The sequence below is a fragment of the Triturus cristatus genome, chromosome 6 (genome assembly GCF_964204655.1).
Source record: "Triturus cristatus chromosome 6, aTriCri1.1, whole genome shotgun sequence".
Classification (NCBI taxonomy): domain Eukaryota; kingdom Metazoa; phylum Chordata; class Amphibia; order Caudata; family Salamandridae; genus Triturus; species Triturus cristatus.
The window spans coordinates 1,888,616,450-1,888,641,284 of NC_140589.1; the positions used below are offsets into that span (position 1 = coordinate 1,888,616,450).

The following is a 24,835-nucleotide window of genomic DNA, read 5'->3' on the forward strand; positions in this document are numbered from 1 at the left end:
GAGCCGATTGGCAGCCACGGCGAAGGAATATAAGCAGACGCGTTGGCATAACACACCTGACCGGCCGAGAGGAAGAGCTCCGTGAGGCTTTGGGTGGTAAGGAGGAGTAGAATGAGGTGGCAGGGGGTATGTAAAACATAGACGGATCCCGTAGGTTTGAGTGATTCACGCATGGGACGAACATCGAAGAAATGGTGAAAGATAAATAGCTCGTCACCACTTGATTGAGAACACTAATGGGGAATGGAGGCGGTTAAGTGACCTTAGATCAGTGCGAAAACTGTTTTTGCCCTATATAGCGCTGAAAAATCTTTGCCCAGTATAGCGCTGAAAAAGGTGGAGAGTAATGATGGGAACAGCGGTAACAAGGGGTAAAGAGCATTACTATTTGATGTGAGCCGGTGATCACGAGTTTGTAAATATTAGATTTGTAAATAGTGGATGTCTGAATGTATAAAAACCATACTATCCATAGATTGGCATTACGGCTGAATGCTCTCTCATCACGAGGACTCACACTAGGAGCCTTTGGGTGACCTTTATGAATGAGCCGGTATGAGAGACCATGGCTCCACAAGGGTAACTTATATCTTTAATTAAGATGATAGATATTTTTGTTCCCTTATATAAAGAGTTGTGGTAATGGTTAAGTTGTGTGTATCTTTGTTTTTTACTTTTGGCAGTACCCTGATGAAACTCTAAGAAGTGTCCTTGACGTGTGCCTAGCGACTGTTGTTGCCCTGACGAAATCGCCCCAAATAAACCTGGCGATGAAACATGTTGGCACATGCTAATGGTATGCATATTTAGCAACCTTTTTAAGCTTTGGATTGGGTGCACTTCTAAGGAAGAATAAAGTTGGAACCTATAGAGGGTGCATCCCTTTCATTTTTTAATTTTCACACTTTAGTCGCATCACTTACCTTCAACAATTTCTTTTGGGTTTACAGTGTGGACACTTTCTTTACTCTTCGTTTTGAGCGTGATGGTTACCGATGATGATAAAAGTGGGCCATCACGTCTCTTTTCACATTTTTGTTGTCACGTTTCTTCTATTAATCGACTGATTAGAGAAACATCTGGTGTATTTTATACGAGTCTTTACACCAGGAGGCTCATTGGGGAGACTGCTTCAAGTAAAGTGTTTATTCATTGAAATTGAAGGTGGCGAATCTTGTGGTTACTACCCCAAATATGGGGAGCATGGAATAACCTAATTTAAAGGGTTCTGAACCATATTGTGTTTGACCAGTATACCTTCTAAAGACCTAGGTCTGTTGTGAAACATAATGATTGAGAGGAGGGCGACCTAGGTTTTTTTCCCTCTATAGCTCCTTATTGTTGTACACGTCCAAGATAGGAGTGCCTGCAAGTAAAGTGGCGGATGAATAGTCCCATTTTAGATTGCTACTCCTTCGATCCTGAGTGTCCGCTTGTGGTTTAGATTTAGGTTTTTTGGTTATTGTGGGTGGGTCCAAATCGCTCTCCTCCAAATCGAATTCAGGATTACTGTCCCCAGGCATTGAGCTTTGTTCATCCTGGGACCACTCTGCCCCTTCAGAGACTGAAAAGAAGCAGTCACTATGCTCCTTTTCCTTATCCTGGGAATCCTTATCTCCAAGCGCCACATCTACAGCCACCATCAGATTGCCATCCTCCCCAGCAGAAATCAACTGAGATGGCCCTAATTCAGCCATTTCTCCCGTCGTATTAGGTATTTTTTCCTGCATACCACTGTTTCCCAACAGGCTAGGTGAGGTCACTGAACCTATCAATGTGTCTGGCAGAACAATCATTCCAGAATTGTTGCTTTCATTTTTGTTCACAAACAAAGGGGGGAGCGTTACATTATCTACTTTTTCTGTAGTGGCCGAAATATTGCTTTGGACCAAAGTCTGGGTTACTTCGTTACCTTTACTACAGTCTTGATTCCTCGCGGGTGCCTCCGAAGCTGCTTCTGCCGTTGTTTCACTCCTTGGCTCCTTTCCTTGGCTTAACATTTCCGCTATCGACGAGCCGGCTGTTCGGTTCTTGCTCGGAACTCTGCCTTTCCCCCGACTCACCAGGTCCGCTATGGGCGTCCGACGCTGAGATCCCATATGATCCACTGCACCTGACTCCAATGCCGCTGAGCCGGTAGCGGTTCCATCTCGGGCTTTCGTGCCGTGGCGGCCGCCTTGGTTCCTGCAGTGTTTGCTTCTAGCTTCGGAGCCATGCTTCGTCCGATCCTCGTCCTTGTCCTCAGCAGGTGAGAGAAATACCTCCAAATCGGGCGTCCCGCAGTCCGTAATGCAATCGTTGTGATAGCCGTCCAGGCTTTAAACCGCATCTCAGTAAAAAAAAAAAAAAAAACAGCCGATCATATATTCCTTATCGGTTCGTATTCAGTACTTTCTTCTTTCTGTAGATATGTGGGTCTGTAGGGTCACCTACACCATCCCAGCTCACCGATGCTGCTAACGACCTCTAAGCAGTCGCCATCTTGCCTCCCTAAGCAGTCGTTCTCTGATAGTCCTGATGTGTACATGCTCACTACAATTCATTATGAGAGCACTTCTTCCGTCATGGTTTGGGGTCAGATGGCCAAAGTTCACAAGCCCACCTGTAGACTTGATTATAACAAGTACATGGGCAGAGTGAATAAGAACAACCAGGTTGTTCAGCCATATAGTCATAAAGCTTGCAGTTTGAACAGGAAACCCTGATCAATATGGCAACATACAATGCCTATGTTGTTAATAATCAGACAACCCAAGGAAGACTCAAGGTGTTTTGTTTGTCAATTGAAAAATGCATTATAGTCACCAGACTGCACATAAGGGTGGACAGAATGTAAGCCATATTGTCACGGAGTAGCCTATGTGACAAGATTGTAAAGACTTGAATAGATTGTGAAGTGTGTTTTAGGGAACTTATGTATACAAGACAGGGACTACGCTTATTGCCCACGAGAACCAGAGTGAGTATAATAAGTCAAATAAATGTCCAATGGGACATATTCACCAACACTTCTACTTGCTTTGAAAGTGTGCAAAACTCAATAAATAACTTGTATCATAACCAATTTTATTGAAAAAGAGTACAGGACACAATATCATGTATGAGGATTGTTTTCACATCTTTAGTATTGCTTATTATACAAGTTAGTAATTGAGTTTTCACACTTTAAAAGCAAAAGTAGAGGTGTCAGTAAATGAGTTCCACAAGACATTAGTTTGTCTTATTACTTTAGGGAACTTAGGAAGTATTCCTCAGCATATTTGTCTTAGTTACAATGGTAAATATGCTCGCTCAGTTTGAGGAATGAGCTCTCGGAGGAAGGCATACTCCTACACCCCCACCTTGCATCCACAAACTGAAAGGATCTGGATTTAGCACAGTGAGTGCACTAAAGGCGCAGAAAGACATGTCTTCCTGAGTGTCATGGGAGCCATTAGTAAAAGTTCACTAAGGCATGTGTTCGGTCATTTTCAGAAAGAAAAAGATGGTTACTTCACATGTGGTAAAATGTAGTCAAACTGATTCCGTCCTGTGATGTATGAATGTGATGGGCCCTTGAATGGTGGTGGTACGTTGATGTGAGTGCACTGATCTATTATATTGGGCATGTGGCCGGCGGTATGAAAGTCTTGTGTGTGGGGCGTGAATGGCATGTGAATGGACCATAAAGAGTTTGGTGCCTGGAAGTGGCTTTATGGCTCACCTTCAGAAGGCTTTGTTTCAAAGTGTAGCTACTTTGATAAGTATATGTACTAAAACCAACCAGTGTAAGTGGTGGATTAAGTTTATCAAATTAGTACCAGATTTATATCTGTGGCGGTGAGATGCCCCTTAGTAAGAACTCTATTTTTTTAGTCATTATGGGCAGCTGGGGATTTTGTGCACTAGTTCAGCCATCACCTAGGCAAACCTGCACATTTAGACAACCAGGGGAGTACTGGGGTGTATGACTTGCATGGCTCTCACCAGTTGTTTTTTACCCAGAATCCCCTGCAAAGCTCAAACTTTGACTAAAAAAATACATTTTCCTTGCATTTCTGTTTTTAAAAGTCATGGAATGAGCAGGCAGACACACATTGCCTATTAACCAAGAGTTCCCCCAAGTCTCCCTAGAAAACAGGTGCCTTGTTGTGTGTCGATTTATGTCCTTATATAGGCACAATTTGCATTGCCCATATTTAAATCCTACCCTTATTTAGGCATTATCCATGCTAACCAAATACAGGCATGGCCACCTACATCCGTTCATCTACGTCACTACGAGTTCTTGGAGAACCAGACTCTTAAGCCTTTAGGACTTCCCCTTGCTTGGATATTGATTTCTCCAAGAACTCATTTATTATGCATGAACATCTATTCCTTAGGGGTTCATTCATGACGTTCTTCTGCACGACTTTTACGTCAATACTGGCATTCCTAAACACCTTCAAGGTATAAATATACCTTCACTTGCCATGGCAAACCACGGTTCGCCTGCCTACTTGCACGATGCGGCTCGCCATGGCAAGTTCGGAAAGAAGTCAAGTCCCCGCCTGACGCACTGACCAGACGCTGTCATCCTCCTCGCAGAGAATCCAGCTTCAGTTTTTCTGACTCCCCTTGCGGGGTGTTAGAGATCGAGACTCGGAAAGAGATTCCAACCTCACTCATTCTATGGTATGGAGCGGACTAGAACCTAGAGGGACTTTTGGCAAATCTTGGCAACTATAGCTAAACTAGACTATAGACAAACAGCACCTACTTCTTACCTCGTACTACACTTAGGTTAGGTACACTGGGGTAGAACTAGCTAGAAGCATCAGATGAGTATTAACATTTTAGCCTGTGTTATTTATGTATGTATTTTTATGAATATCTGTCATAGCTATAAACCATGCTAATGCAGTAATATTTTACGCTGTACGTATTATACTTCGCATTCTGTCTTATGATTGTAGCAGTTCATATCTCTTGCACGAGAAACAAGACTGTTCAATAAACCCTTTTTATTGAAACGCCCGTCTATCTATTTCTGTGTAACTCTGTAGAAACGAAGCATGCATGATTGACCGAGTGAAACTGTTATCTATTGTTTCCACGATTCTGAGATTGTTCCAATTCTAAGGGAAACAAAGTTGTCATGTTTATGCGGTTGTCAGAAACCAATTCCTTCTTGTTTATACGAGAAGTTTCTAGTGACCTCTGAGTTAGCTGGCACACACAAGTAATTAAGTTTAATGTACGAAATAGAGACATACTGACCTCAGTCCTCTGTCAAAACTATAGTGTATATTATTCCAATGCGCAGAGCCTATAAGGAATATAGGAACTACACTACAGCCTCATTTGTGTGGGTGGGCCAAGTGCCTGAGACAGGGAACGTTTTGTGGAGGCATTCAAATTATCTATCACAAAACAACCAGGTTTTGCAAGGGGGACACCTCAGCTGTAGGTCCCGGGCTAGGAATCCATCGAGGGAAACCTACCAAACCGAGACACTTATGATAACTATACACCCAGGGGAGTCCAGGGAGGTGTGGCTTGCATGGATCCCTGAACATTTTCTTACCCAGAATCCCCTACAAACCTAAAATGTTGTTATAAAGTCACATTTTCCTCACATTTCTTTGGGGAAATGTTGTGGGACTACCGAGCCGTTACAAATTTCCTACCACCTAGCGTTCCCCTAGGTATCCTGATAAAATGAAACCTCACTTGTGTAGGTGGGCTAAGTGCCCGCAAAAGGGAAGGGCCCAAAATGTATTGTGGGGACCTCAAAATTATGTATTACAAAACAACCTTTTTTTGCAAGGAAGGCATCAGTGTTTTTGGTCCCGGGCTCGGCGGTCATGTAGGGAAACCTACTAAACGCAGACAGTTCTGAAAACTAGATACCTGGAGGAGTCAAGGGAAGTCTGGCTTGCATGGATCCCCCATTGTTTTCTTACTCTGGATTCCCTGTAAACCTCAAAGTTAGCTAAAAAGTCACATTTTCTTCACATTTGTGTGAGGGAAAGTGTGGGATCACTGGGCTGACACACATTTCCTACCACCAAATGTTCCCCCAGGTCTCTGAATAAAAATTCTACCTAGCTTGTGTGGATGGGCCAAGTGCACGTGACAGGGAAGGGCCCAAAACATATTGTGGAGATGCCAAAATGATCTATCACAAAAGACCTGTTTTTGCAAGGGGGGCACATGCATTTTTGGTCCTGGGTTCGGCGGGCATCAATGGAAACCCATAAAACCTAGTCATTTCTAAAAACTAGATACCTGGTGGAGTCCAGGGAGGTGTGGCATGATTGGGCCCCTCAACATTTTCTTATCCAAAATCCCCTGCAAACCGCACATTTAGCTAAAAGGGTACGAGACTGGCACAAATGTCTTACCACCCAGCGTTCCCCTCGGTCTCCTGATAAAACAGCCACCTCACTTGTATAGGTGCCCAAAGGAGAATAACTGGGAGGGGGAACTAGAGTGGGTCTAAAAGGGAAATCTCTAAATGTTTTTGGCCCTTCCTTGTCACAGAAACTTGGCACACCCACACAAATGAGGTTTCATTTCAAATAAATGTCTACCTAAGCTATGCTAAACAGGGCTTTAGCACAGCATACATATATTGTTGCTGTCAGGCAGTGTCATTTAGCACAGCAACTATTCTATGGCCTATGTTCATGCAAAACTTGTTTTCTATTTTTTTTTTTGTTACAGATAAAGTGAGCGGGACTCGATGGAGAAGAATGAAAGTTTAGGAGAAGTGTTCATTTTTCTGGGACTGTCTGAGGACCCCAAAATACAGATCTTTCTCTTTTTGTTATTCTTAGTGATGTACATTCTCACTATCCTTGGAAACGTTTACCTGATCATAGTTTGTGTATGTGAACCTCGCCTTCATACTCCTATGTACTTCTTTTTGGGAAACCTCTCCTTCATTGACATATGTTATTCGACGGTGATTGCCCCCAATCTGTTGTACCAACTCATGATTTCAAAGAGAATGAGCCTCTCTCGATGTGCAGCTCAGATGTACACTTATTTGCTCCTCGGTTGCACAGAATGTGTTCTCCTAGCTGTCATGGCGTATGATCGCTACGTAGCCATCGTGTTTCCCTTACGTTATACAATCATCATAAGCAGGTCTGTCTTTATAAAATTGGCAAGCTTTTGCTGGCTAAGTGGAAGCATCATGGCACTTCTAGACACAGTCTTCACACTACAGTTGCCTCTCTGTGGTAACAATGTCATTGACCATTTTTTTTGTGAAGCCACAACTCTTGTAAAGATGGCATGTGCTGACTCCTATGTGCCTGAGATGGTGATCTTCTCTGTTGGGATCTTTGTGCTGCTGATCCCGAGTCTTGTCATTCTCATCTCCTACAGCCACATCATTGTTGCGATTATAGGAATCCGTTCCTCTGAGGGCCGATATAAAGCCTTCTCCACGTGTGCCTCACACCTGATGGTTGTTACTATCATCTATGGGACAGCTATCTTCATGTACATGAAACCGGTGTCTAAAAGCTCAGGCAATCAAGAAAAGATGGTATCTGTATTTTACACTGTGATGCCCCCAATGCTAAACCCCATGATCTACAGCCTGAGAAACAAGGATGTGAAGGCCGCTTTGAAGAGAGTTAAATGGAGAAACATGCATTATTAAATACTTTACTTGTGGTTAGTGAATGATTAAAAGATGATGACATACTTGAAAGCAATAAAAACACGTTAATGGAAGTACAATTATCTCCAACAGTGTGCTGTGTTAGGTTCACTTGGTATTGTGTGATGCAGATTAGGCACTGAGATAAGAGACCTATAGATCTCCATTGCCTTCTTTATACTATAGGACTGGTTCTATTTTTTAACATATTTGTATTGCCTTAAAGGGCATTATGATGTTTACTTTTGCAAGAGTATTCACTGTTTAAAAGCAAGTATGAGAGAGATAATCACTTTGGTGATACATACTAACATTACACTAGAAAGGTATAGACCTTCCATTTAAACAAAGTATTGTAATGGGAAGACCTTCATTGTTTAAATGTCCTATCCTTATAGTACGTGAATCAGTATTTCACCATCAATTCACTGGTATCCTTTTTAAGATCTCCACAATTTCTCAAACTTGTTGGGACTCCCATGATCAATGCTAAAGCCACCATGTGGTATATATGGACCTGATCCCGACTTCTCTCTACCCCTCCAAGGCCTCTGGCCATTCCTCATCAGGTATCCCACCCAAATCTATCATTCACTTCTCTCAAAGTCCGGTTAGAATGATCACTGACTTATTCATTTTTTTTTAGCATACATTAGGGATATTGCTATTCTTGGGAGTACCTCAGGAAATACACTGTCTTCCAGGATCTTAAGTTATAGAATATATCTGTCTTTGAGCTTACTGATCCCTATTTGTTCTAGGCCTGGGCGGTAAATACTGTCCCGCTCCCGTAATTTGCAGAATTTGGGTAATTTCCCGTTCCGAGGAGAACGCGGAATTGCCAACAATTCTGCGGGCTTCACAAGATTTTTAGCTTGTTCGTGCTTTCAAAATGCGTGTTTGTACAGGAAAAAAGTATCGCAAATGGGCAGAACAAGCAATTCCGCGTGTTCGCGGAACTCTGCATGCTCGCGGAGATTTTTTACCATTTTGCGGAGCTTTGTGTAGCGCGACTACGCAAATTCCGTCCACCCCTAATTTGTTCCCATTTCTGTAATCCTGGCAGCCTCCTCATATCTTGCAAGCTGCAACTATCTCACAGATGTGTTTCCTTAGTCCACATTTTTTCCAAGACTATGAGTTTAATTTGGTGATTTCCATGCCCTTATTCCAACAGACATGTATGCTAGTTGGATAATACTGAGCATTTTCCCTATATGGCAGCAGTATATCCCTATATCAACAAAAAAGGAGAAGGAGGACCAGGAGCTAATTCTGGTCCAATGTCCATGCTCCAACGTAGACTGTTAAATCAATGAGGACATTGTTACGGGTTGGAGGTGAAAAATTACTATTATAAACACCTGCTCAACAAGAAGATAGAAAGATTAGAGAGTAGAAAGAAAAGCGGGGATAGGGAGAATGGAAGGGAAAGAGAAATGAAAAGTGGAAGAGACAGAGAGGTATCCCCGGTATCAAGGACCCAGACCCGAAGGGGAGGGCTCAATCTTGCCTCTCAATTGCCCTCACACACCCTGAAGGATGTCATGCTTATATCATCGGGTTTTTTTGCTCCTCGTCGGGCCGGCGCTGCAATGCCCGACGGTCCCCCGAAGGGTCTCTTTCGCGGAGATCTTTTTAAAAAGAAAAGCCGATAGGTGAGTGCGAGTGTGTGGGGTAAAAAAAGGGGGGGTTTGGTCCAAAAAATTGGTGGTTACGTGCATGCAAAGGTATGTGGATAAAATTACCTAGGGGTGTCCAAATGAGTTTATTTAATATTGTGGGACCCCTGGTAGGATAAAAGACCCGGAGGCCAGTGAGTCACTAGTGGGCGTAATATGCCTGTGTAACTCTAAATCAGGTCGACATGTTTCACGCCTATTCAGCCTAAAAAGATCAATGGCGTTTCTTCAGGACCTAGCTGTTGTGGATGCTTGTGCACGGTGTTAGTGGGGGTTCCGGGTTTGGGTAAGGTAACCCGCGTGAGTATAAAGGTATACTTGGGTGAAGACCGCAAGGTTCAATGGCCTAATGCGCAGTGTATGTCTAAGTATTATTTCTTAGAGTGACCCAAGACTTGTGATACCTGGTAAGGATATAAAAAAGGAGGGGAAGGGAGGAGACAAAAAGATGAAAATTTATTAAACAAAAAAAGGGGGGGAAAAGGGGGTTAGAATCGCGTATCTGATGACGCATGGCAAGAACTGTCCATACCCCTAACTGCCATCCATAAAGTCCCAATCAGTCACATGATGGCTCAAAAAGTGAAGGAAAGAGCAACAATAATACCACATAGAACATAAGATATACATTTTCAAACGTGAATGGCAGGGATGTGTACATGAGTCAAATTGTGGGGGTATATATTGTAATGGTCACAACATCTTCCCGGTCATGATGGTCGACCTTAATGGTCACAAGTGTGGCCAGTGACCATCGCCGGGTGCCATTCACATAGCGGTAATGGCCGAGATCCTAAAATGAGCAGTGCCATACCTCGTGCTTAGTTCCCCAGTGGAGAGCGATGTCAGCACTTAGAAAAAAGTAGTGATGGAATAGATGTAATCCATACATATACATTACACCAGCCCCGGGTAAGTCGGGGTATAAAATTGTTGTTCAGGTTACTGCTCAGGTTCATGTATAAACTCTCTAGTGACCCCACGGATATAGAACATGCACACGCAACCGAACAGTTATGATCAAAAGCAAGGTTACAATTCTGCTTACCCTCTTGTGTATGATCAAGGGTCTCCTAGGATAGACCATTGGTTTCCCGCACCCTATTGGCTGGATAGGGAGAAACACAACATAGGGAGCAATGTTACCAATAGAGCCCCTGAGCATATGAATATTGCTCGTAGTTCTTGTGGATGCCGCTTGCGGGGTCCCACCATGGTGGGAGAGAGTACTCACGGTTGCGTCGGGTGCCGGCTCATTCCGCACCTACCCTCTGCCAACTGCTGCCTGCAAGTAGTGTTGGTTGTGTATGACATCTCCCTAAAGTAGCTCCTTCTAAGGCGGCACCCATTTCCTGTTTCGTGTGTGTATCGGGCTTAGTCATGGCCGTCGGGTGATGCGCATGCGCAGTTAGAAGAGTCTCAATTCGACGCATGCGTGTCGGATGTGAAAAGATCATCTGCTCATGCTCGAAGGGTAACCTGCAGGTTTGAGGGCGGGACTCGATTGAGCCTATGCATAGCGTCTGAGCTGTATGTGCGGTATCGCATGACCAATATAATCGGTTGGAATGCTACTGCCCCATGGGTGTGTTGTTAGTAAAGCCAAATCCAATTGTGAACAAATGAATAGAGTAAACTAAATGGGGGGCACATCTTTCTCTATATTGCCATTTATAGGTGTCCCATACCCAGAGAGGTGTACAACAATGACCATAGCCCTTGAGAGGGGCATGTGGTATATGCGTAAGTGTCTGTTCAGGGTCACGATCTGATAGAGTGTGCAGGATCAGGGTTCTATCCAGGGTATTTCATCATTCAGTCCCTTGATGTGAGTGTGAAGACGGAACACCCAACATTGTTCTTGTCGCAGGAGAGCTTGGGTGTTCCAAAAGGACCTGGATTCCAATATAGTCCATGTTAGTTGGTCACAGTTGTGTCCAACTTCCAAGAAGTGGTTGGTCAGTTTGGTGGCTGACCTCCCTCGTCGGATGGTACTTTTATGTTAACTTATACGTGTCCTGATAGGGCATGAGGTCATACCAATGTATCTGAGCCCGCATGGACATGTGATGAGGTATATGCAGTTCTTGGTGTTGCAGTTGGAGTGCCCTCGTTGTTCCCAAATAAAGTTGTCAAGGGTCAGCAGTTTACTATGAGTCGTAGTGGAACAGGCATGGCAGTTTCCACAGGGGTAGTGACCTGTCACAGGAGATAGACTCCACAGAGTGGTGTTCCGTGCGCTTATTCTTCTGTGCACTGGGTGTGTGTTGATAAGTGTATCTCGTAGATTGGACGTCCTTTTAAAAGCGAACCGTGGTTGTTCCAGTTCTAATGTGTCGGTGTTAAGGATCTTCCAATTACGTTTAATGATCTTCTTGAGCCTATTGGACAGAGGTGTGAATGTAGTCACACATGTGATGGATTCGTTAGGTACTTTTACCCTGGTTTCCAGAAGGGATTCTCTATGGTTGTTCAGGGCTCGTTTCCTTGCCTGAGCAACAACCCTCTTGGGGTAGTGTCTCTCCAAGAGGTTCTTCTCGAGGTGGTTGGCCTCGGTATCGGAGTCTTGGTTGGTGGTGCAATTGCGTCATATCCGTAGGAACTGTCCATAGGGTAGATTCTCTCGTAAGGCCCTGGGGTGGTGGCTGTTGAAGTCTAGAAGACTGTTACAGTCTGTAGGTTTCCTGTGTAGTGTGGTTCTAAGAACACCGTTTTCCAGAATGATCGCTTATAAATAGTAGTATAGACCATAGACCAACTACATGACTTGAAAGGAGCAGAGGGCATTAGTTTTTGTATTCAGTTACATTACTCCTCCTTCACAGGAGCACTACTCTATCGCCCCCCGGGTCCGCATAGAGAATTCCTAGAGAATATTGGAGAGTTGATTAGTACGTTAGCTCTCAGGTTCTTTAATTTTACATTACTAGGCGATGTTAACTTACACATCGACTCTCACAAGGACCCAGGAGCTATTTGTTTCAAGGAGATAATGGACGTACTTGGCTTAGAACAACGCTCCATATCTCCCACTCACAGGGCTGGCCGTACGCTGGACTGTATATGTTCAAACTTGGAAGCCCTTGAAGTCAAGCCCCCCATTGATCAAACATGGACAGATCATAAATTAATTCCCTTTGATATCTTGAATAAGACTAGGTCTCTTAGTAGGGATTATAACAAGGCCTCACAACAGGACAAGGCTAGATGGAAGGAACTAATAGGACATCCAGATCTTCTTTCAAAAGCTGAGGAAATATGAATTTTGTGATCAGTTATGTCCCCTATCGTAGACCCCAACGACTCCATGTGCATGCTATAAGTACATGTATGTTCCCTCTAGTTCCAGTTTTGAAGACGCAAATATATGTGCGTCCACCGTCAACATGTCCTCTTTCAGATCCGCCATGAATGGGTCAGATATTCCATTCCTAAGTATGAAAGGCCACCAACTTTATGTGGTTCACTTTCCACATTTTACAGATTCAGGCGAGTAGGCCCAGAATTCTGTCATCAAGCCTTTTCCTGCCTTCTGCCTCTGAAAGCTCCAGTCTGAGCCTGCATCTGTATCCATGAACTTTGTCCTACTCCCTGCGCGGCTAACGGTGCCTGATCCAGCCTGTTGCCTGCCAAAAACTGTATTTCACCTTTAAGATTATCTGCTCCGCTCCTCATCCGATGCATTCCTGTCTAGTAGTTTAGGTAAACATTCCTCCAGCTACCGTGCAAAGGGCCAGGCCTCGCTGTCCTTATGCAAGTAATTCATAGCCCCTGTTACCATGGAATATTCCTACCCCCTCGCATCTCATGTAGACACTTAGACGCTTGTACACGCGCTAACAGTCAGTATAGAATAGATTCTATCCTAGAGACCTTTCCTTTTGGATAACACAGTTCTTTAAACATAGGATATTAGATATGATTTGGGATTAGGTTGACATGACCCCCCAGACTTCTGTCTCCACATGTAGAGCTAAATGTCAAGTCCCCTTCACCCTCTAGTTGCACGTCAATCACACGTCATGCGGCTGCGCGCGCATCTCTGCCAAATATTTCTGCTGACATTGCAGGATTCTTTTATGGATCCGCCCACTTGTGACATCATGTATAATTACGTTTACTAAGTTACGCCTATATGTCCGCCTCTATTAGTTACGTATGCACATTTTATCTGTATTATCAGCTGTTACGCCTCTTGCATCTGTTTCACTGTAATGCATTTCCTATAAAACTGATTATCTGTCAATAATGTATGCCCTTCCTTCCTGAACTTTCGTGGTGATGGAATAGAAGCCTGCAATTCGAATTGTATTTCCTTTGTCAAGGAATAAAGCCTTTTAGAACCTCTAATACCACGGATTCTGCCTCTTATATTTACTGAGTTATTCTTACTAGACTTTACCGCATAAAAAATAGTACCGGTAATGAAATATTTACCACATAAATTGGCGCCCGAACAGGGACACTTTCTCATCTCACGCGCCGGCGGTGCGTTGCAGGCCCGGTCTCCTGCCACAGCTGAACGGACAAAAACGCGTACCTGCAGGATTTCCTGTATCTCCCTCCGGCCAAGCGGGGGTGACTGAGGCTGCGATCAACACCCAGACGAGGCGGTGAGAAGTGCGAAGTATCCCGACCAGAGCCTAGCTGAGAGAACAAGATCCGAGGTATACAGAGGCCCACCAGGTTCCGAAGTTCCGAGTCCAGTCGAGTCGAGTCCAGTCCGGTCCAGTTTCAGTTCCGTTCCGAGGCCTTCCGTTCCGAGCTACCCGGTGAGTACCATTACCGGGGAGGCATTTAACGTGCACATAGTCTGTGCCGGTCAAGACGGGTTTGGGTACACAAATCCGGTCTGCACTGTTTCAGCAGTGTATCTGTACTGTTTAGCAGTATATCTAGTATGTTTTGCATATAAATAAGTATTATCTAGTGTCAATATTATGTCAGTAACTAGTTTTCTATTAGTTATCATCGTTCGTAAAACTGTTAAGTGTTAAATGTTTTAATACGTTCTATATATTGTGGTGTGAATGACTGTTCATTATTGTGTTTATTGTATAAAGTGTGTTCTAGCAACCATCTGAAAATGCCGCTCTTTTCGAAATTAAGACAGATCAAAACTAGAAAAGGGGTACTCGAAGAAGCTGTTCCCATCCCACCTAGGGACACTCCAGGGTACTTTATGTATCATAAATATGGCCTAGATGCCGTATTGTGTCTTGATTTATGGGTGGACTACACCAAGGATTTGTCAGAAAATCAGAGATGGCCCGCAGCGGGGACTTGGGATGCAGATTGCATCATGAGAGTAGAAGAAGAATTATGGAAAAAGAAAGCCAGACAGTCACAGAAAGATGCCATTGAATTATGGCGTAAAGAATCATATAGACGTGCAGAAAAAGCGCTCAGACAGGAAGAGAAAGGTAGAGAGAATTCAAATAAAACCCGAGAAAAACTATTAATTGAGGAAGGTACCCGAGTAAAATCAGAACAAGTAGATAGACAAAGAAACACTCTTATGAATGGTATGTATCCTCTTCTGGCCGAAGGGTTACCTAAGGCTACCCCGGAAATACCAAAAGACTTAACTCCTCCATTGCTCCCGATAAAATCACATCCCAAAACACATCTCAAAACAGCAAAGGACGTTTTCCTTTCCTCCTATTTAGATGACGTAGCTCCCGAGTATGCTAATGCCATACCACACACACCGCTTGCCGATGGTGTCCAACACCAAGAGCATCCGTCTGTATCCCCGCAACTACAAACTCCTACACAAGTTCCCACAGGTCCGTCCGTTTCTACAGTTTTTCCCGCATCTACAATCTCTATCCTACGTCCAACGAATCCTTTCTTGCCCAGCACCTCAGATGGTGCTACAGGAGGTACGACAGACATGTTTGCCACACCGCCGCGAAATAAACAGACCCTTAGAGATTTAGCACTCCATCGAATCCGTTACGCGAAGTACACCCAATCAGAGGTGAAGGTAATAACTTTACACGCGTGTTTGTGTACACGCCTATAACTAAAATAGAATTATTAGAAATGAAGAAAGTAGTACCCAGCCATGACAAGGACCCAGCAGGTTTCCACCGTGAGATAAAAGACATGTTACTCATGGGAGAGTATACCTACCCCGACATTATGAAAATATTAAAAGTCCTATTACCCGCCGGTGTTTACGAGAAACTCAAAGAAAAGGAATGGGAGGTGGGAGACCAAAAGATAGATTGGACAGCATTAGAAAACGAAGAAAGGGCCCGAGCTGCAGGAGCAGGGCTTGGGGAAAAGACTACAGCATTACCAGGATTACTAGTGCAGGTACTGCCACGTTTATTAACTACGAAAAAGGAGGACTGGGGTGCAATCTCAGCCTGTAAACAAAAGCAAGATGAAGACACTAGTGATTTCTATTCCCGATTTGAAAAATGTTTTGGTATAAATAGTGGCATAAAAGCAAGTAGCGAGTCATATCCACATCTGTTTGTGACAAAATTAGTTGAAAATTCCCTACCACAAGTCAAGAATAGAGTATTGAAATTCGAAAGTACCTGGCAAGGTAATACCCCGTCACAGATGTTACAGATGTTACAATATCACCATAATAGAATTAGAGAAGAACAAGAACACGAACAAAGACGTATGAAAGATACGAAAATGAAAATGCTTGTTGCTCAGTCAGTCCCAGCTGATGGTCATCAAAAGGGTGATTCCGCAGGTCTAACGAAAGGGACATGCAACTATTGTAAACAACAAGGTCATTATATACACGATTGTCCAGTCCTGAAACATAATATTGCCACAGGTAGAACCCAGGAAAGACCACGTCCACCTAGACAGGATCAGAATCAACAACAAATCCCTCAGCATGCACAACCTAGGTTAGCTCCGCAACAACTAGCTCCGCAACAGGCAGCTCCACAACAAACCGTGGCACCACCACAAGCGCAGCCTATTGCTGCCACACAAGCAACAACACAACAGATGTATCAGTATGCACAAGCAGATTATCCCGATTATCAGCGGTACACATGAAATAGCCTAGAGAGGGAAGTTGGCTTACCCCTTATCGAGGTTCCTGTAGACCAAGAGGGACCTTATGTACATAGTGAACTATTAGGGGAAGACAGAAAGTTTTTACTTGATACAGGGGCAAGCAGAACAACTATACGACGCAGTGAAGTTCCAGGGGCACCCCTCTCAGGCTCACAAAATATTTCCCTTGGATTCTCAGGAAAACTTATAATTAATGACGTAACACAACCTCTTCCACTCACAGTTGGTCCATTGACACGTACTACAGATTTATTGCTTACTAAATCATGTCCAGAAAACTTGTTAGGTATAAAAACATTGAAAGCTCTAGGAGCTATAATATGTTGTTCTCCGGAAGGAGTACGACTATTTCTACGTGACTTTAAAGGTCACTACGTGTCAAGAGACATGGATCACCGGTTACAGAATTTACCTACACATTTATGGGCACAAGGCCCCACTGATGTTGGTTGCATGAACATTACAACATATCGTGTCACACTAAAAACAGGAGTAGTACTACCACGAATGCGACAATACAAGTTACCACCAGATGCTGTTGTGGCTTTGCTGCAAATCATTGACGAGCTCATTGCACAAGGAGTGGTTGTCGAAACCGACTCCAATGTATGTAATTCCCCGATAATTCCGATTCTTAAAAGAACGGATCCAAAAGCACCACCAGTATATCGATTAGTTATTGATCTGCGCGAATTAAATAAATGTATTATACCACAATACCCTGTGGTCCCAGATATCTCTTCATTACTAACAGCTATTGACTCAGAAGCAATGTTCTTTACTGTAATTGATCTCAAGAATGCTTTCTTTAGCGTCCCAATAGATCCGGAAAGTCAATATCTGTTCGGATTCAGTTTAAATGGACGAAGTTTTAAATTCACACGCGCACCTCAAGGATTTACAGAAAGCCCCAGCATCTATAGCCAAGCCCTGAAACGAGAACTTGACAGTATCCACATGCCAGTTAACACTACCTTGCTTCAATATGTCGATGATCTGCTGATCACAGCCCGAAGCGAACCTGAATGTGAAAAAGCGTCACTGACGGTTTTAAAATTTCTGGCCGACAAGGGGCACAAGGTGTCCCCTTCTAAGCTGCAATTCTGTGTCCAACGAGTTGTTTACCTTGGGCACTCGCTGTCCAAGGAGGGAAGACAGCTTACACCCGACCGCATCCAGTTAATAGCTAACATGCCACCACCCAAGACACAAAAGGAGGTGCGGGCTTTTATAGGTCTCACTTCATACTGTAGGCAGTGGATCCCTCAATATGCATTTCTAGCAAAACCACTCATCCAGTTGACAACACAGGAGGCAGCCACATCGACTGTCCTCCCTTGGACTCCAGAACATACACATGTCTTTGAAAGCTTAAAGAAAGCTTTATGCCAAGCACCTGTTTTAGCAACACCATGTTACAGTAAACAGTTTACACTCTTTGTTACAGAACGCGACGGTACTGCCTTGTCAGTACTCACTCAGGAACAAGCAGGATCACACAAACCATGTGCTTATTTCTCTAGTACATTAGATCCAGTAGCTCAGGCTCTTCCTGCGTGCCTGAAATCGGTGGCAGCAACAGCTTTAGCAATCAGACAAAGCGATGCCATAGTGTTAGGACACCAATTGACAGTACAAGTACCACACGCAGTAGAGGTTCTCTTGAACCGCACACAAACACAACACTTGACTATAGCGAGACTCACTGGTTACGAATTAACATTGTTTCAGCCACACATAGAAATCAGACGTTGTAATACGTTAAATCCTGCCACACTGTTGCCAGTAGGCGGAACAGATCCATTGACACATGATTGTGTTGAAGTCATTACTATCACGACGAAACCCAGACAAGACTTGACAGATATCCCTTTGTCAGATCCAGACTTGACATTGTATGTAGATGGTTCATGTATGAGAACAAGTACAGGAGAGTTAGTGGCTGCTTACGCAGTTACAACAGACACTGAAGTCATTGAAACAAATTGTATTAACACTTTGTCAGCTCAAGCAGCAGAGCTCATCGCTCTAACACAAGCCTTTATTCAAGCCAAAGATAAGAAAGTCAACGTATACACAGATTCACGTTATGCATTCGGAGTCGTCCATGACTTCGGTGTACTGTGGCGAGAGAGAGGTTATTTAACTTCTCACGGTGCCCACATCCAACACGGACCCCTCATTCAAGCCCTATTAGACGCGATTCATCTGCCTACTGCAATATCGATTATGAAATGCAAAGCCCATACAAAAGTTACCGATATCATTTCTCAGGGTAATGACTTAGCTGACAGAACAGCTAAACAGACTGCTCAGAATCAGACTCACACAACTGACGCGACAAAGACAATAGTTCCGACACCAACACATTGCATGACAGTTAAGGATCCCGCCCTTGATGTAATTGACATACAGACACATGCTCCACCAGAAGAAATAAAGAAATGGACTGAATTAGGAGGGATCCAAACGGATCAAGGATGGATTACGAAGGAAAAATCTATATGGTTTCTTCCCGACTCCATGGTTCAAGTCATCATTAACACAATACATAGTCCAGCGCACCTAGGAGAAAAAGCTATGCTAGACAGCATTCAACACCTCTGGTTCAACAAACATTTGCGAGCAGCAGCCAAACAGAAAGTACGTACCTGTATGATATGTTGTCAGTTTAATCCAGGAAAAAGCATCCCCGTAGAGCAGGGTGGATTTCAACCTCCCGATCATGCTTTTGAAGCCCTCCAGATGGATTATATCCAGATGGAACGATGTCGAGGATTCAAATATGTTCTCGTAGTTGTCTGTGCTCTTTCCCGTTGGACAGAAGCCTACCCGGTTTCAGATTACACTGCCCCGACTACTGCCAAACAGTTAGTTCGAGAATTCTTCCCACGGTATGGTTTGCCACGTGTTGTCTACTCAGATAACGGCCAGCCATTCTCATCCGAACTAATGAAACACGTTTCCCTTTTGTTAGGCTACCAATGGAAATTCCACTGTGTCCGACATCCCGAGGCAGCAGGTCTCGTGGAACGTCATAATCAAACCCTGAAAATTAGATTGTCCAAAATATGTAGAGAAAAAGGTGTCGATTGGATAGTAGCCTTACCAGTTGCGCTCTTTTACATGAGAATGGTAGCACATTCTCGAACAGGGCTATCCCCGTACGAGGTGATCTTCGGTAGACCACCAAATATGTGGGGGACGCCTATACCTCGCAAAATCACTGATGTTGACTGTAATATGCTGACAGATTACCTGGCTTCCTTGATGTCTGCACTACAATCTTGTCGTTCACAGGTAGCTGCAGCTTTTCCCGATAATACTGAGGTGAAGCCCCATGACGTGGTTCCAGGCGACCTGGTTCTGGTCCGGAATTTCGACCGGAAGACCCAACTGGAGCCTAGGTGGAAGTCGCCAAAGCTTGTTCTACTAACCACAAGGACAGCCGTGAAGATCGAGGGACGTAAAGGGTGGTTGCACTCGAGTCATATCAAGAAATTTTATGGACTACCATCTAGTGTGAACGCTCAGCCCTGCATTCCCTCACAGACAGACTCAAAGCTCCCCTTGGTTGAACCAACAAACACTGAACTTTATAAACTGAAGTTAAGGTCTAGTAAGTCAGACAATTTGATTGTTTAAGTCCTCTCCAAGGTGAATCGGTTGAATTTGTCTCTGACATGTATCCTCTAGACCGGAATAGAGAAAGAAATCAACAGATGCAGCTTAAAAAGCATGCGTATTGTAAATCACTTCGTAGCCACTGCACAGTAACATTATTAATTTTGTTTTTTCTAAGTCTTCTGATCATCATTTCCAGCATACTATTGCACATGTATTACCCTATATTTAGGCGTGCTTACAATGTTACTGCTGAACATTCTTTTAGTGAATTACCCCCGCATGAGTTGTCCTATAGATTTGCGCTGCGCAACAACACGTTCATTAGTATGTTACATCATTCCCATCAGACCAGCAATGCCACGAATTGTTGGATATGTGGCCGACTCCCTCCCTATCAGAACTATAAGGGAGTTTTGCCCCTCTTTCCATATCCGTTCACACACAATGGCTCCTGTGGAGCATGGTTTAGTTTGATTAATTCCCTAGATTCAAATTCCGCAGTTTATCAAGACAACTGTGTATGGGGAAACCTGAACCTAGTTTTGCTTAAAGTTTTCTACCCTAACAAGGAGGGACTTCCCAAAAGAACAGGAACTGATCTAGAAAATGAAGTATATGGATTAGGTAATTTTACACTTAACCTCATGATCCTGAACGTTGAATCTGAAGCTACACCAATCTTGCCCGCCATGTCAGTATTCCCAGTAAAAGGGGAATTATGTGTAAGAAAGAATGGTTCCATACACATGGGCCATAGTAAATGCACCACTGTAATAAAATTCAGTGATCAAGGCAAGTCTACATTTAGAGCTTCCCGTCATTCCTACTTCATATGTGGCCAGACCGCATATATACGTCTACCTCTAGATTGGGATGGTACCTGTTACATAGCATTCCTTCTGCCACCTGTTTTCCTAGCTCCTCCTGATTATCATAGAAATACCCATTAAGTACACAATAGACAGCAGAGAGATCTCCCAATTGTCGATTACACTGAAACGGCATGGGAGCAATACACAGATTTCAATAAAGGTTTCTTTCCCTATATAGGTACAGTCACTAATAGTAAGCTGATACGTAGATTAACTAGAACCCTTGAAGCAGTAGTGAACGAGACTACTTCCGCCTTAGGCAATTTAACAGAAGAGCAGTCTGCTATGCGGATTGTTGTGCTTCAAAATCGTCTTGTCCTTGACGTCATCCTGGCCGATAGGGGCGGAGCTTGTAGGGTCATCGGATCAAGTTGCTGTGTTTTCATACCAGAAAATTCGCCGTCAGTAAACAAAGCCATTACTCGCCTTCATAAGATTGTGAGTCAGATACACCAGAATCCAGGCACCTGGACTTGGTCTGGTTGGTTTTGGAGCGTGTTGTCAGCCTGGGGATGGAGAATCCTATCCTTCCTAGGTATTGGCTTTCTCATACTATTCAGTTACTGCTTATGCCTACAATGTGGGCCAGCGATTTGTGGTCTGTGTGCCACATCGTGTATCCCACATCCAAGTTTTCGTTCAAGATCCCGGAAGAAGAAAGAAGAACAAATGATGCTATATGAACAGATCGATGGATTAATGAAGATCGATATCTCCTGAGGGTCCGTAGGGGACAAGGAGGGAATGAGGAAATATGAATTTTGTGATCAGTTATGTCCCCTATCGTAGACCCCAACGGCTCCATGTGCATGCTATAAGTACATGTATGTTCCTTCCAGTTCCAGTTTTGAAGACGCAAATATATGTGCGTCCACCGTCAACATGTCCTCTTTCAGATCTGCCATGAATGGGTCAGATATTCCATTCCTAAGTATGAAAGGCCACCAACTTTATGTGGTTCACTTTCCACATTTTACAGATTCAGGCGAGTAGGCCCAGAATTCTGTCATCAAGCCTTTTCCTGCCTTCTGCCTCTGAAAGCTCCAGTCTGAGCCTGCATCTGTATCCATGAACTTTGTCCTACTCCCTGCGCGGCTAACGGTGCCTGATCCAGCCTGTTGCCTGCCAAAAACTGTATTTCACCTTCAAGATTATCTGCTCCGCTCCTCATCCGATGCATTCCTGTCTAGTAGTTTAGGTAAACATTCCTCCAGCTACCGTGCAAAGGGCCAGGCCTCGCTGTCCTTATGCAAGTAATTCATAGCCCCTGTTACCATGGAATATTCCTACCCCCTCGCATCTCATGTAGACACTTAGACGCTTGTACACGCGCTAACAGTCAGTATAGAATAGATTCTATCCTAGAGACCTTTCCTTTTGGATAACACAGTTCTTTAAACATAGGATATTAGATATGATTTGGGATTAGGTTGACATGACCCCCCAGACTTCTGTCTCCACATGTAGAGCTAAATGTCAAGTCCCCTTCACCCTCTAGTTGCACGTCAATCACACGTCATGCGGCTGCGCGCGCATCTCTGCCAAATATTTCTGCTGACATTGCAGGATTCTTTTATGGATCCGCCCATTTGTGACATCATGTATAATTACGTTTACTAAGTTACGCCTATATGTCCGCCTCTATTAGTTACGTATGCACATTTTATCTGTATTATCAGCTGTTACGCCTCTTGCATCTGTTTCACTGTAATGCATTTCCTATAAAACTGATTATCTGTCAATAATGTATGCCCTTCCTTCCTGAACTTTCGTGGTGATGGAATAGAAGCCTGCAATTCGAATTGTATTTCCTTTGTCAAGGAATAAAGCCTTTTAGAACCTCTAATACCACGGATTCTGCCTCTTATATTTACTGAGTTATTCTTACTAGACTTTACCGCATAAAAAATAGTACCGGTAATGAAATATTTACCACAAAGCCCTCAAGGGCAGACCCAACATGCTAGGAGACCCTACAGCAGATAACCAGCTTTTTGGGCAGTGGATACATGCCTTAAAAGATCAGCTGGTACCCCCAGTCTCACGTCATAGTTCTTCAAAAAAGAAACCATCGGCCCCATGGTACTCACAATCCCTAAAAGAACTACAAGGACACGTTAGGTCGTTAAAACGCATATGGCATCGAAACTATGATGCAAATGATACAACAGCCCTCAGAAAATATCATGCCCTGATCAAAACCTCCAAAAAAGCATATTATACGGAGGCTATTAAAACTACCAATAACAATCAAAAAGAGATTTTTAAAATAGTCAATCTATTCACAAACCCTAAAAGTCTACAATAAGAGATTCCCCAATCTGAGTCTCTGCAATAAGATAGCTGATATCCTTGAAGAGAAGGTTCAGAAACTACTTAAAGACTTCTCCCCTCCTACTCTCCCCTCCACGAACAAGGAAATCTCCGAAGACACAGGCAGAACATGTATGCTGACCTTTAAGCCTATTACAATGGAAGAATCGCGTCTGGCAATCATGTCCATTAAATCAGGATCTCCCTTTGATCCTTGCCCCCTCACCCTATTACACGCTCTCATAGACATTGTGAATCCCAATATAAGTAACATGATCAACTCTTCCCTTTCCACAGCAAAGATCCCAGTAGAGTGGAAACTCGCTGCAGTAAAACTACTCCAAAAGAAACAACTGGCGGATCCGACTATTCTCTCTAACCTACGACCTATCTCGCTCCTCCCTAGTCTGTGTAAGCTGACTGAAAAATGCGTCAACAAGCTACTAACAACATTTCTGGAGAAAACTAATTTGCTGCACACTAATCAATCAGGTTTCAGAGCACAACACTCCACAGAATCCGCACTATTGTATATGACTGGAATAAAATTTGACACCCCCTATCGTTTAAATAGCAATCCCTGGCAGTCACATCATAAAAAGCCTTAAGAAATTCTTTGATCTAATTCCCATCTCGGCAAGGCAAACTGTCGCCATTGCCCTTATCACCTCCAGGCTAGATTAGTACAATAGTCTATATGCAGGAACTAATAGATCAGTACTGCATAAGCTCCAGATGGTCCAGAATGTGGCTGCATGGCTGGTACTGAAATGGCCCAGGTGAACGTCCGCAACAGCGGCACTAGATATCCTACACTGGCTACCAATTCACAAACGCATTTTGTTTAAGGTCCTCATTATCACTTTTAGGGCCTTCCATTTTCTGGGCCCCCAATACCTTCGAACTGGTTTTAAGCGCTATGTTCCCTCCTGAAGCTTGAGATCAGCAAATGCCAATCTGCTGAAAATACCTGCCTTCAGATTGGTGTCAAAGGGAGGAAAATCGCTCACAGTCTTAGGTTCAAAGGTTTGGAATAAACTTCCCCCGAAACTTCGCCGGATTACATCAGAATCCGCGTTTAGGAAGGCACTAAAAACCTGGATCTTCACTGCTCTGGAGACTCTATGCAAAACCCTGATCTGATCTCCCATCCCTACCATTTAGCAGTAAACCAGCTCTATACAAATGTACCATTACATTACATTACATTAGTACTATAATGCCCATTCAATTTTAGAACAATACAATTAAATATCAACCATAAAGTTAGTAAAGTGCAAATGCATCAATCACTTTCTCCCCTTTCGGGTAAAACATTACTTGTGGGTAGTAAAACTTGGACACCCATTCAATTTAAGAACAGTAAATTGCAAAATCATTCATAAAGATAATAAAGTGCAAATGCATTGATCACATTATCCTCTTTCAGACATAGAAACAAGGGACTGCGTAAAACGTACAATAATATAATCGATAATTAAAATGGTCATTAATATGTTAAGATGTCAGTCCCTTTCTCTTACATATTAAATTTATGGCGAATAAGTATCTACTAAGGCTTAAAACTATTTTCTAGGATGTATCTGTTTTGAAAATTCTTAGAGCTCCTAGGTATGACCTGATTCCCATGTAACGAAAAAACG

At 43.4% G+C, this 24,835-nt stretch overlaps 1 protein-coding gene across 1 annotated transcript; it reads left to right on the plus strand.

The window, feature by feature from the left end:
* The first annotated feature begins 6,709 nt into the window (after positions 1-6,709).
* On the plus strand, positions 6,710-23,571 carry LOC146822309 (olfactory receptor 2D2-like). The gene is made up of 3 exons (XM_085610035.1): positions 6,710-7,612; positions 11,838-11,890; positions 23,490-23,571. The coding sequence occupies exons 1-3, from the start codon at positions 6,710-6,712 to the stop codon at positions 23,569-23,571; spliced, it is 1,038 nt and encodes a 345-aa protein (XP_085466161.1).
* The last annotated feature ends 1,264 nt before the right edge of the window (positions 23,572-24,835 follow it).

Excerpts from the sequence above, each read along its gene's own strand:
- LOC146822309 (XM_085610035.1), top strand. The coding sequence starts at position 6,710 with ATGGAGAAGAATGAAAGTTTAGGAGAAGTGTTCATTTTTCTGGGACTG. Across the intron at positions 7,613-11,837 it reads TGAAGGCCGCTTTGAAGAGA|TGTCTCTCCAAGAGGTTCTT; the intron begins GTTAAATGGAGA and ends CTCTTGGGGTAG. Across the intron at positions 11,891-23,489 it reads GCCTCGGTATCGGAGTCTTG|CAAAGATCCCAGTAGAGTGG; the intron begins GTTGGTGGTGCA and ends CCCTTTCCACAG.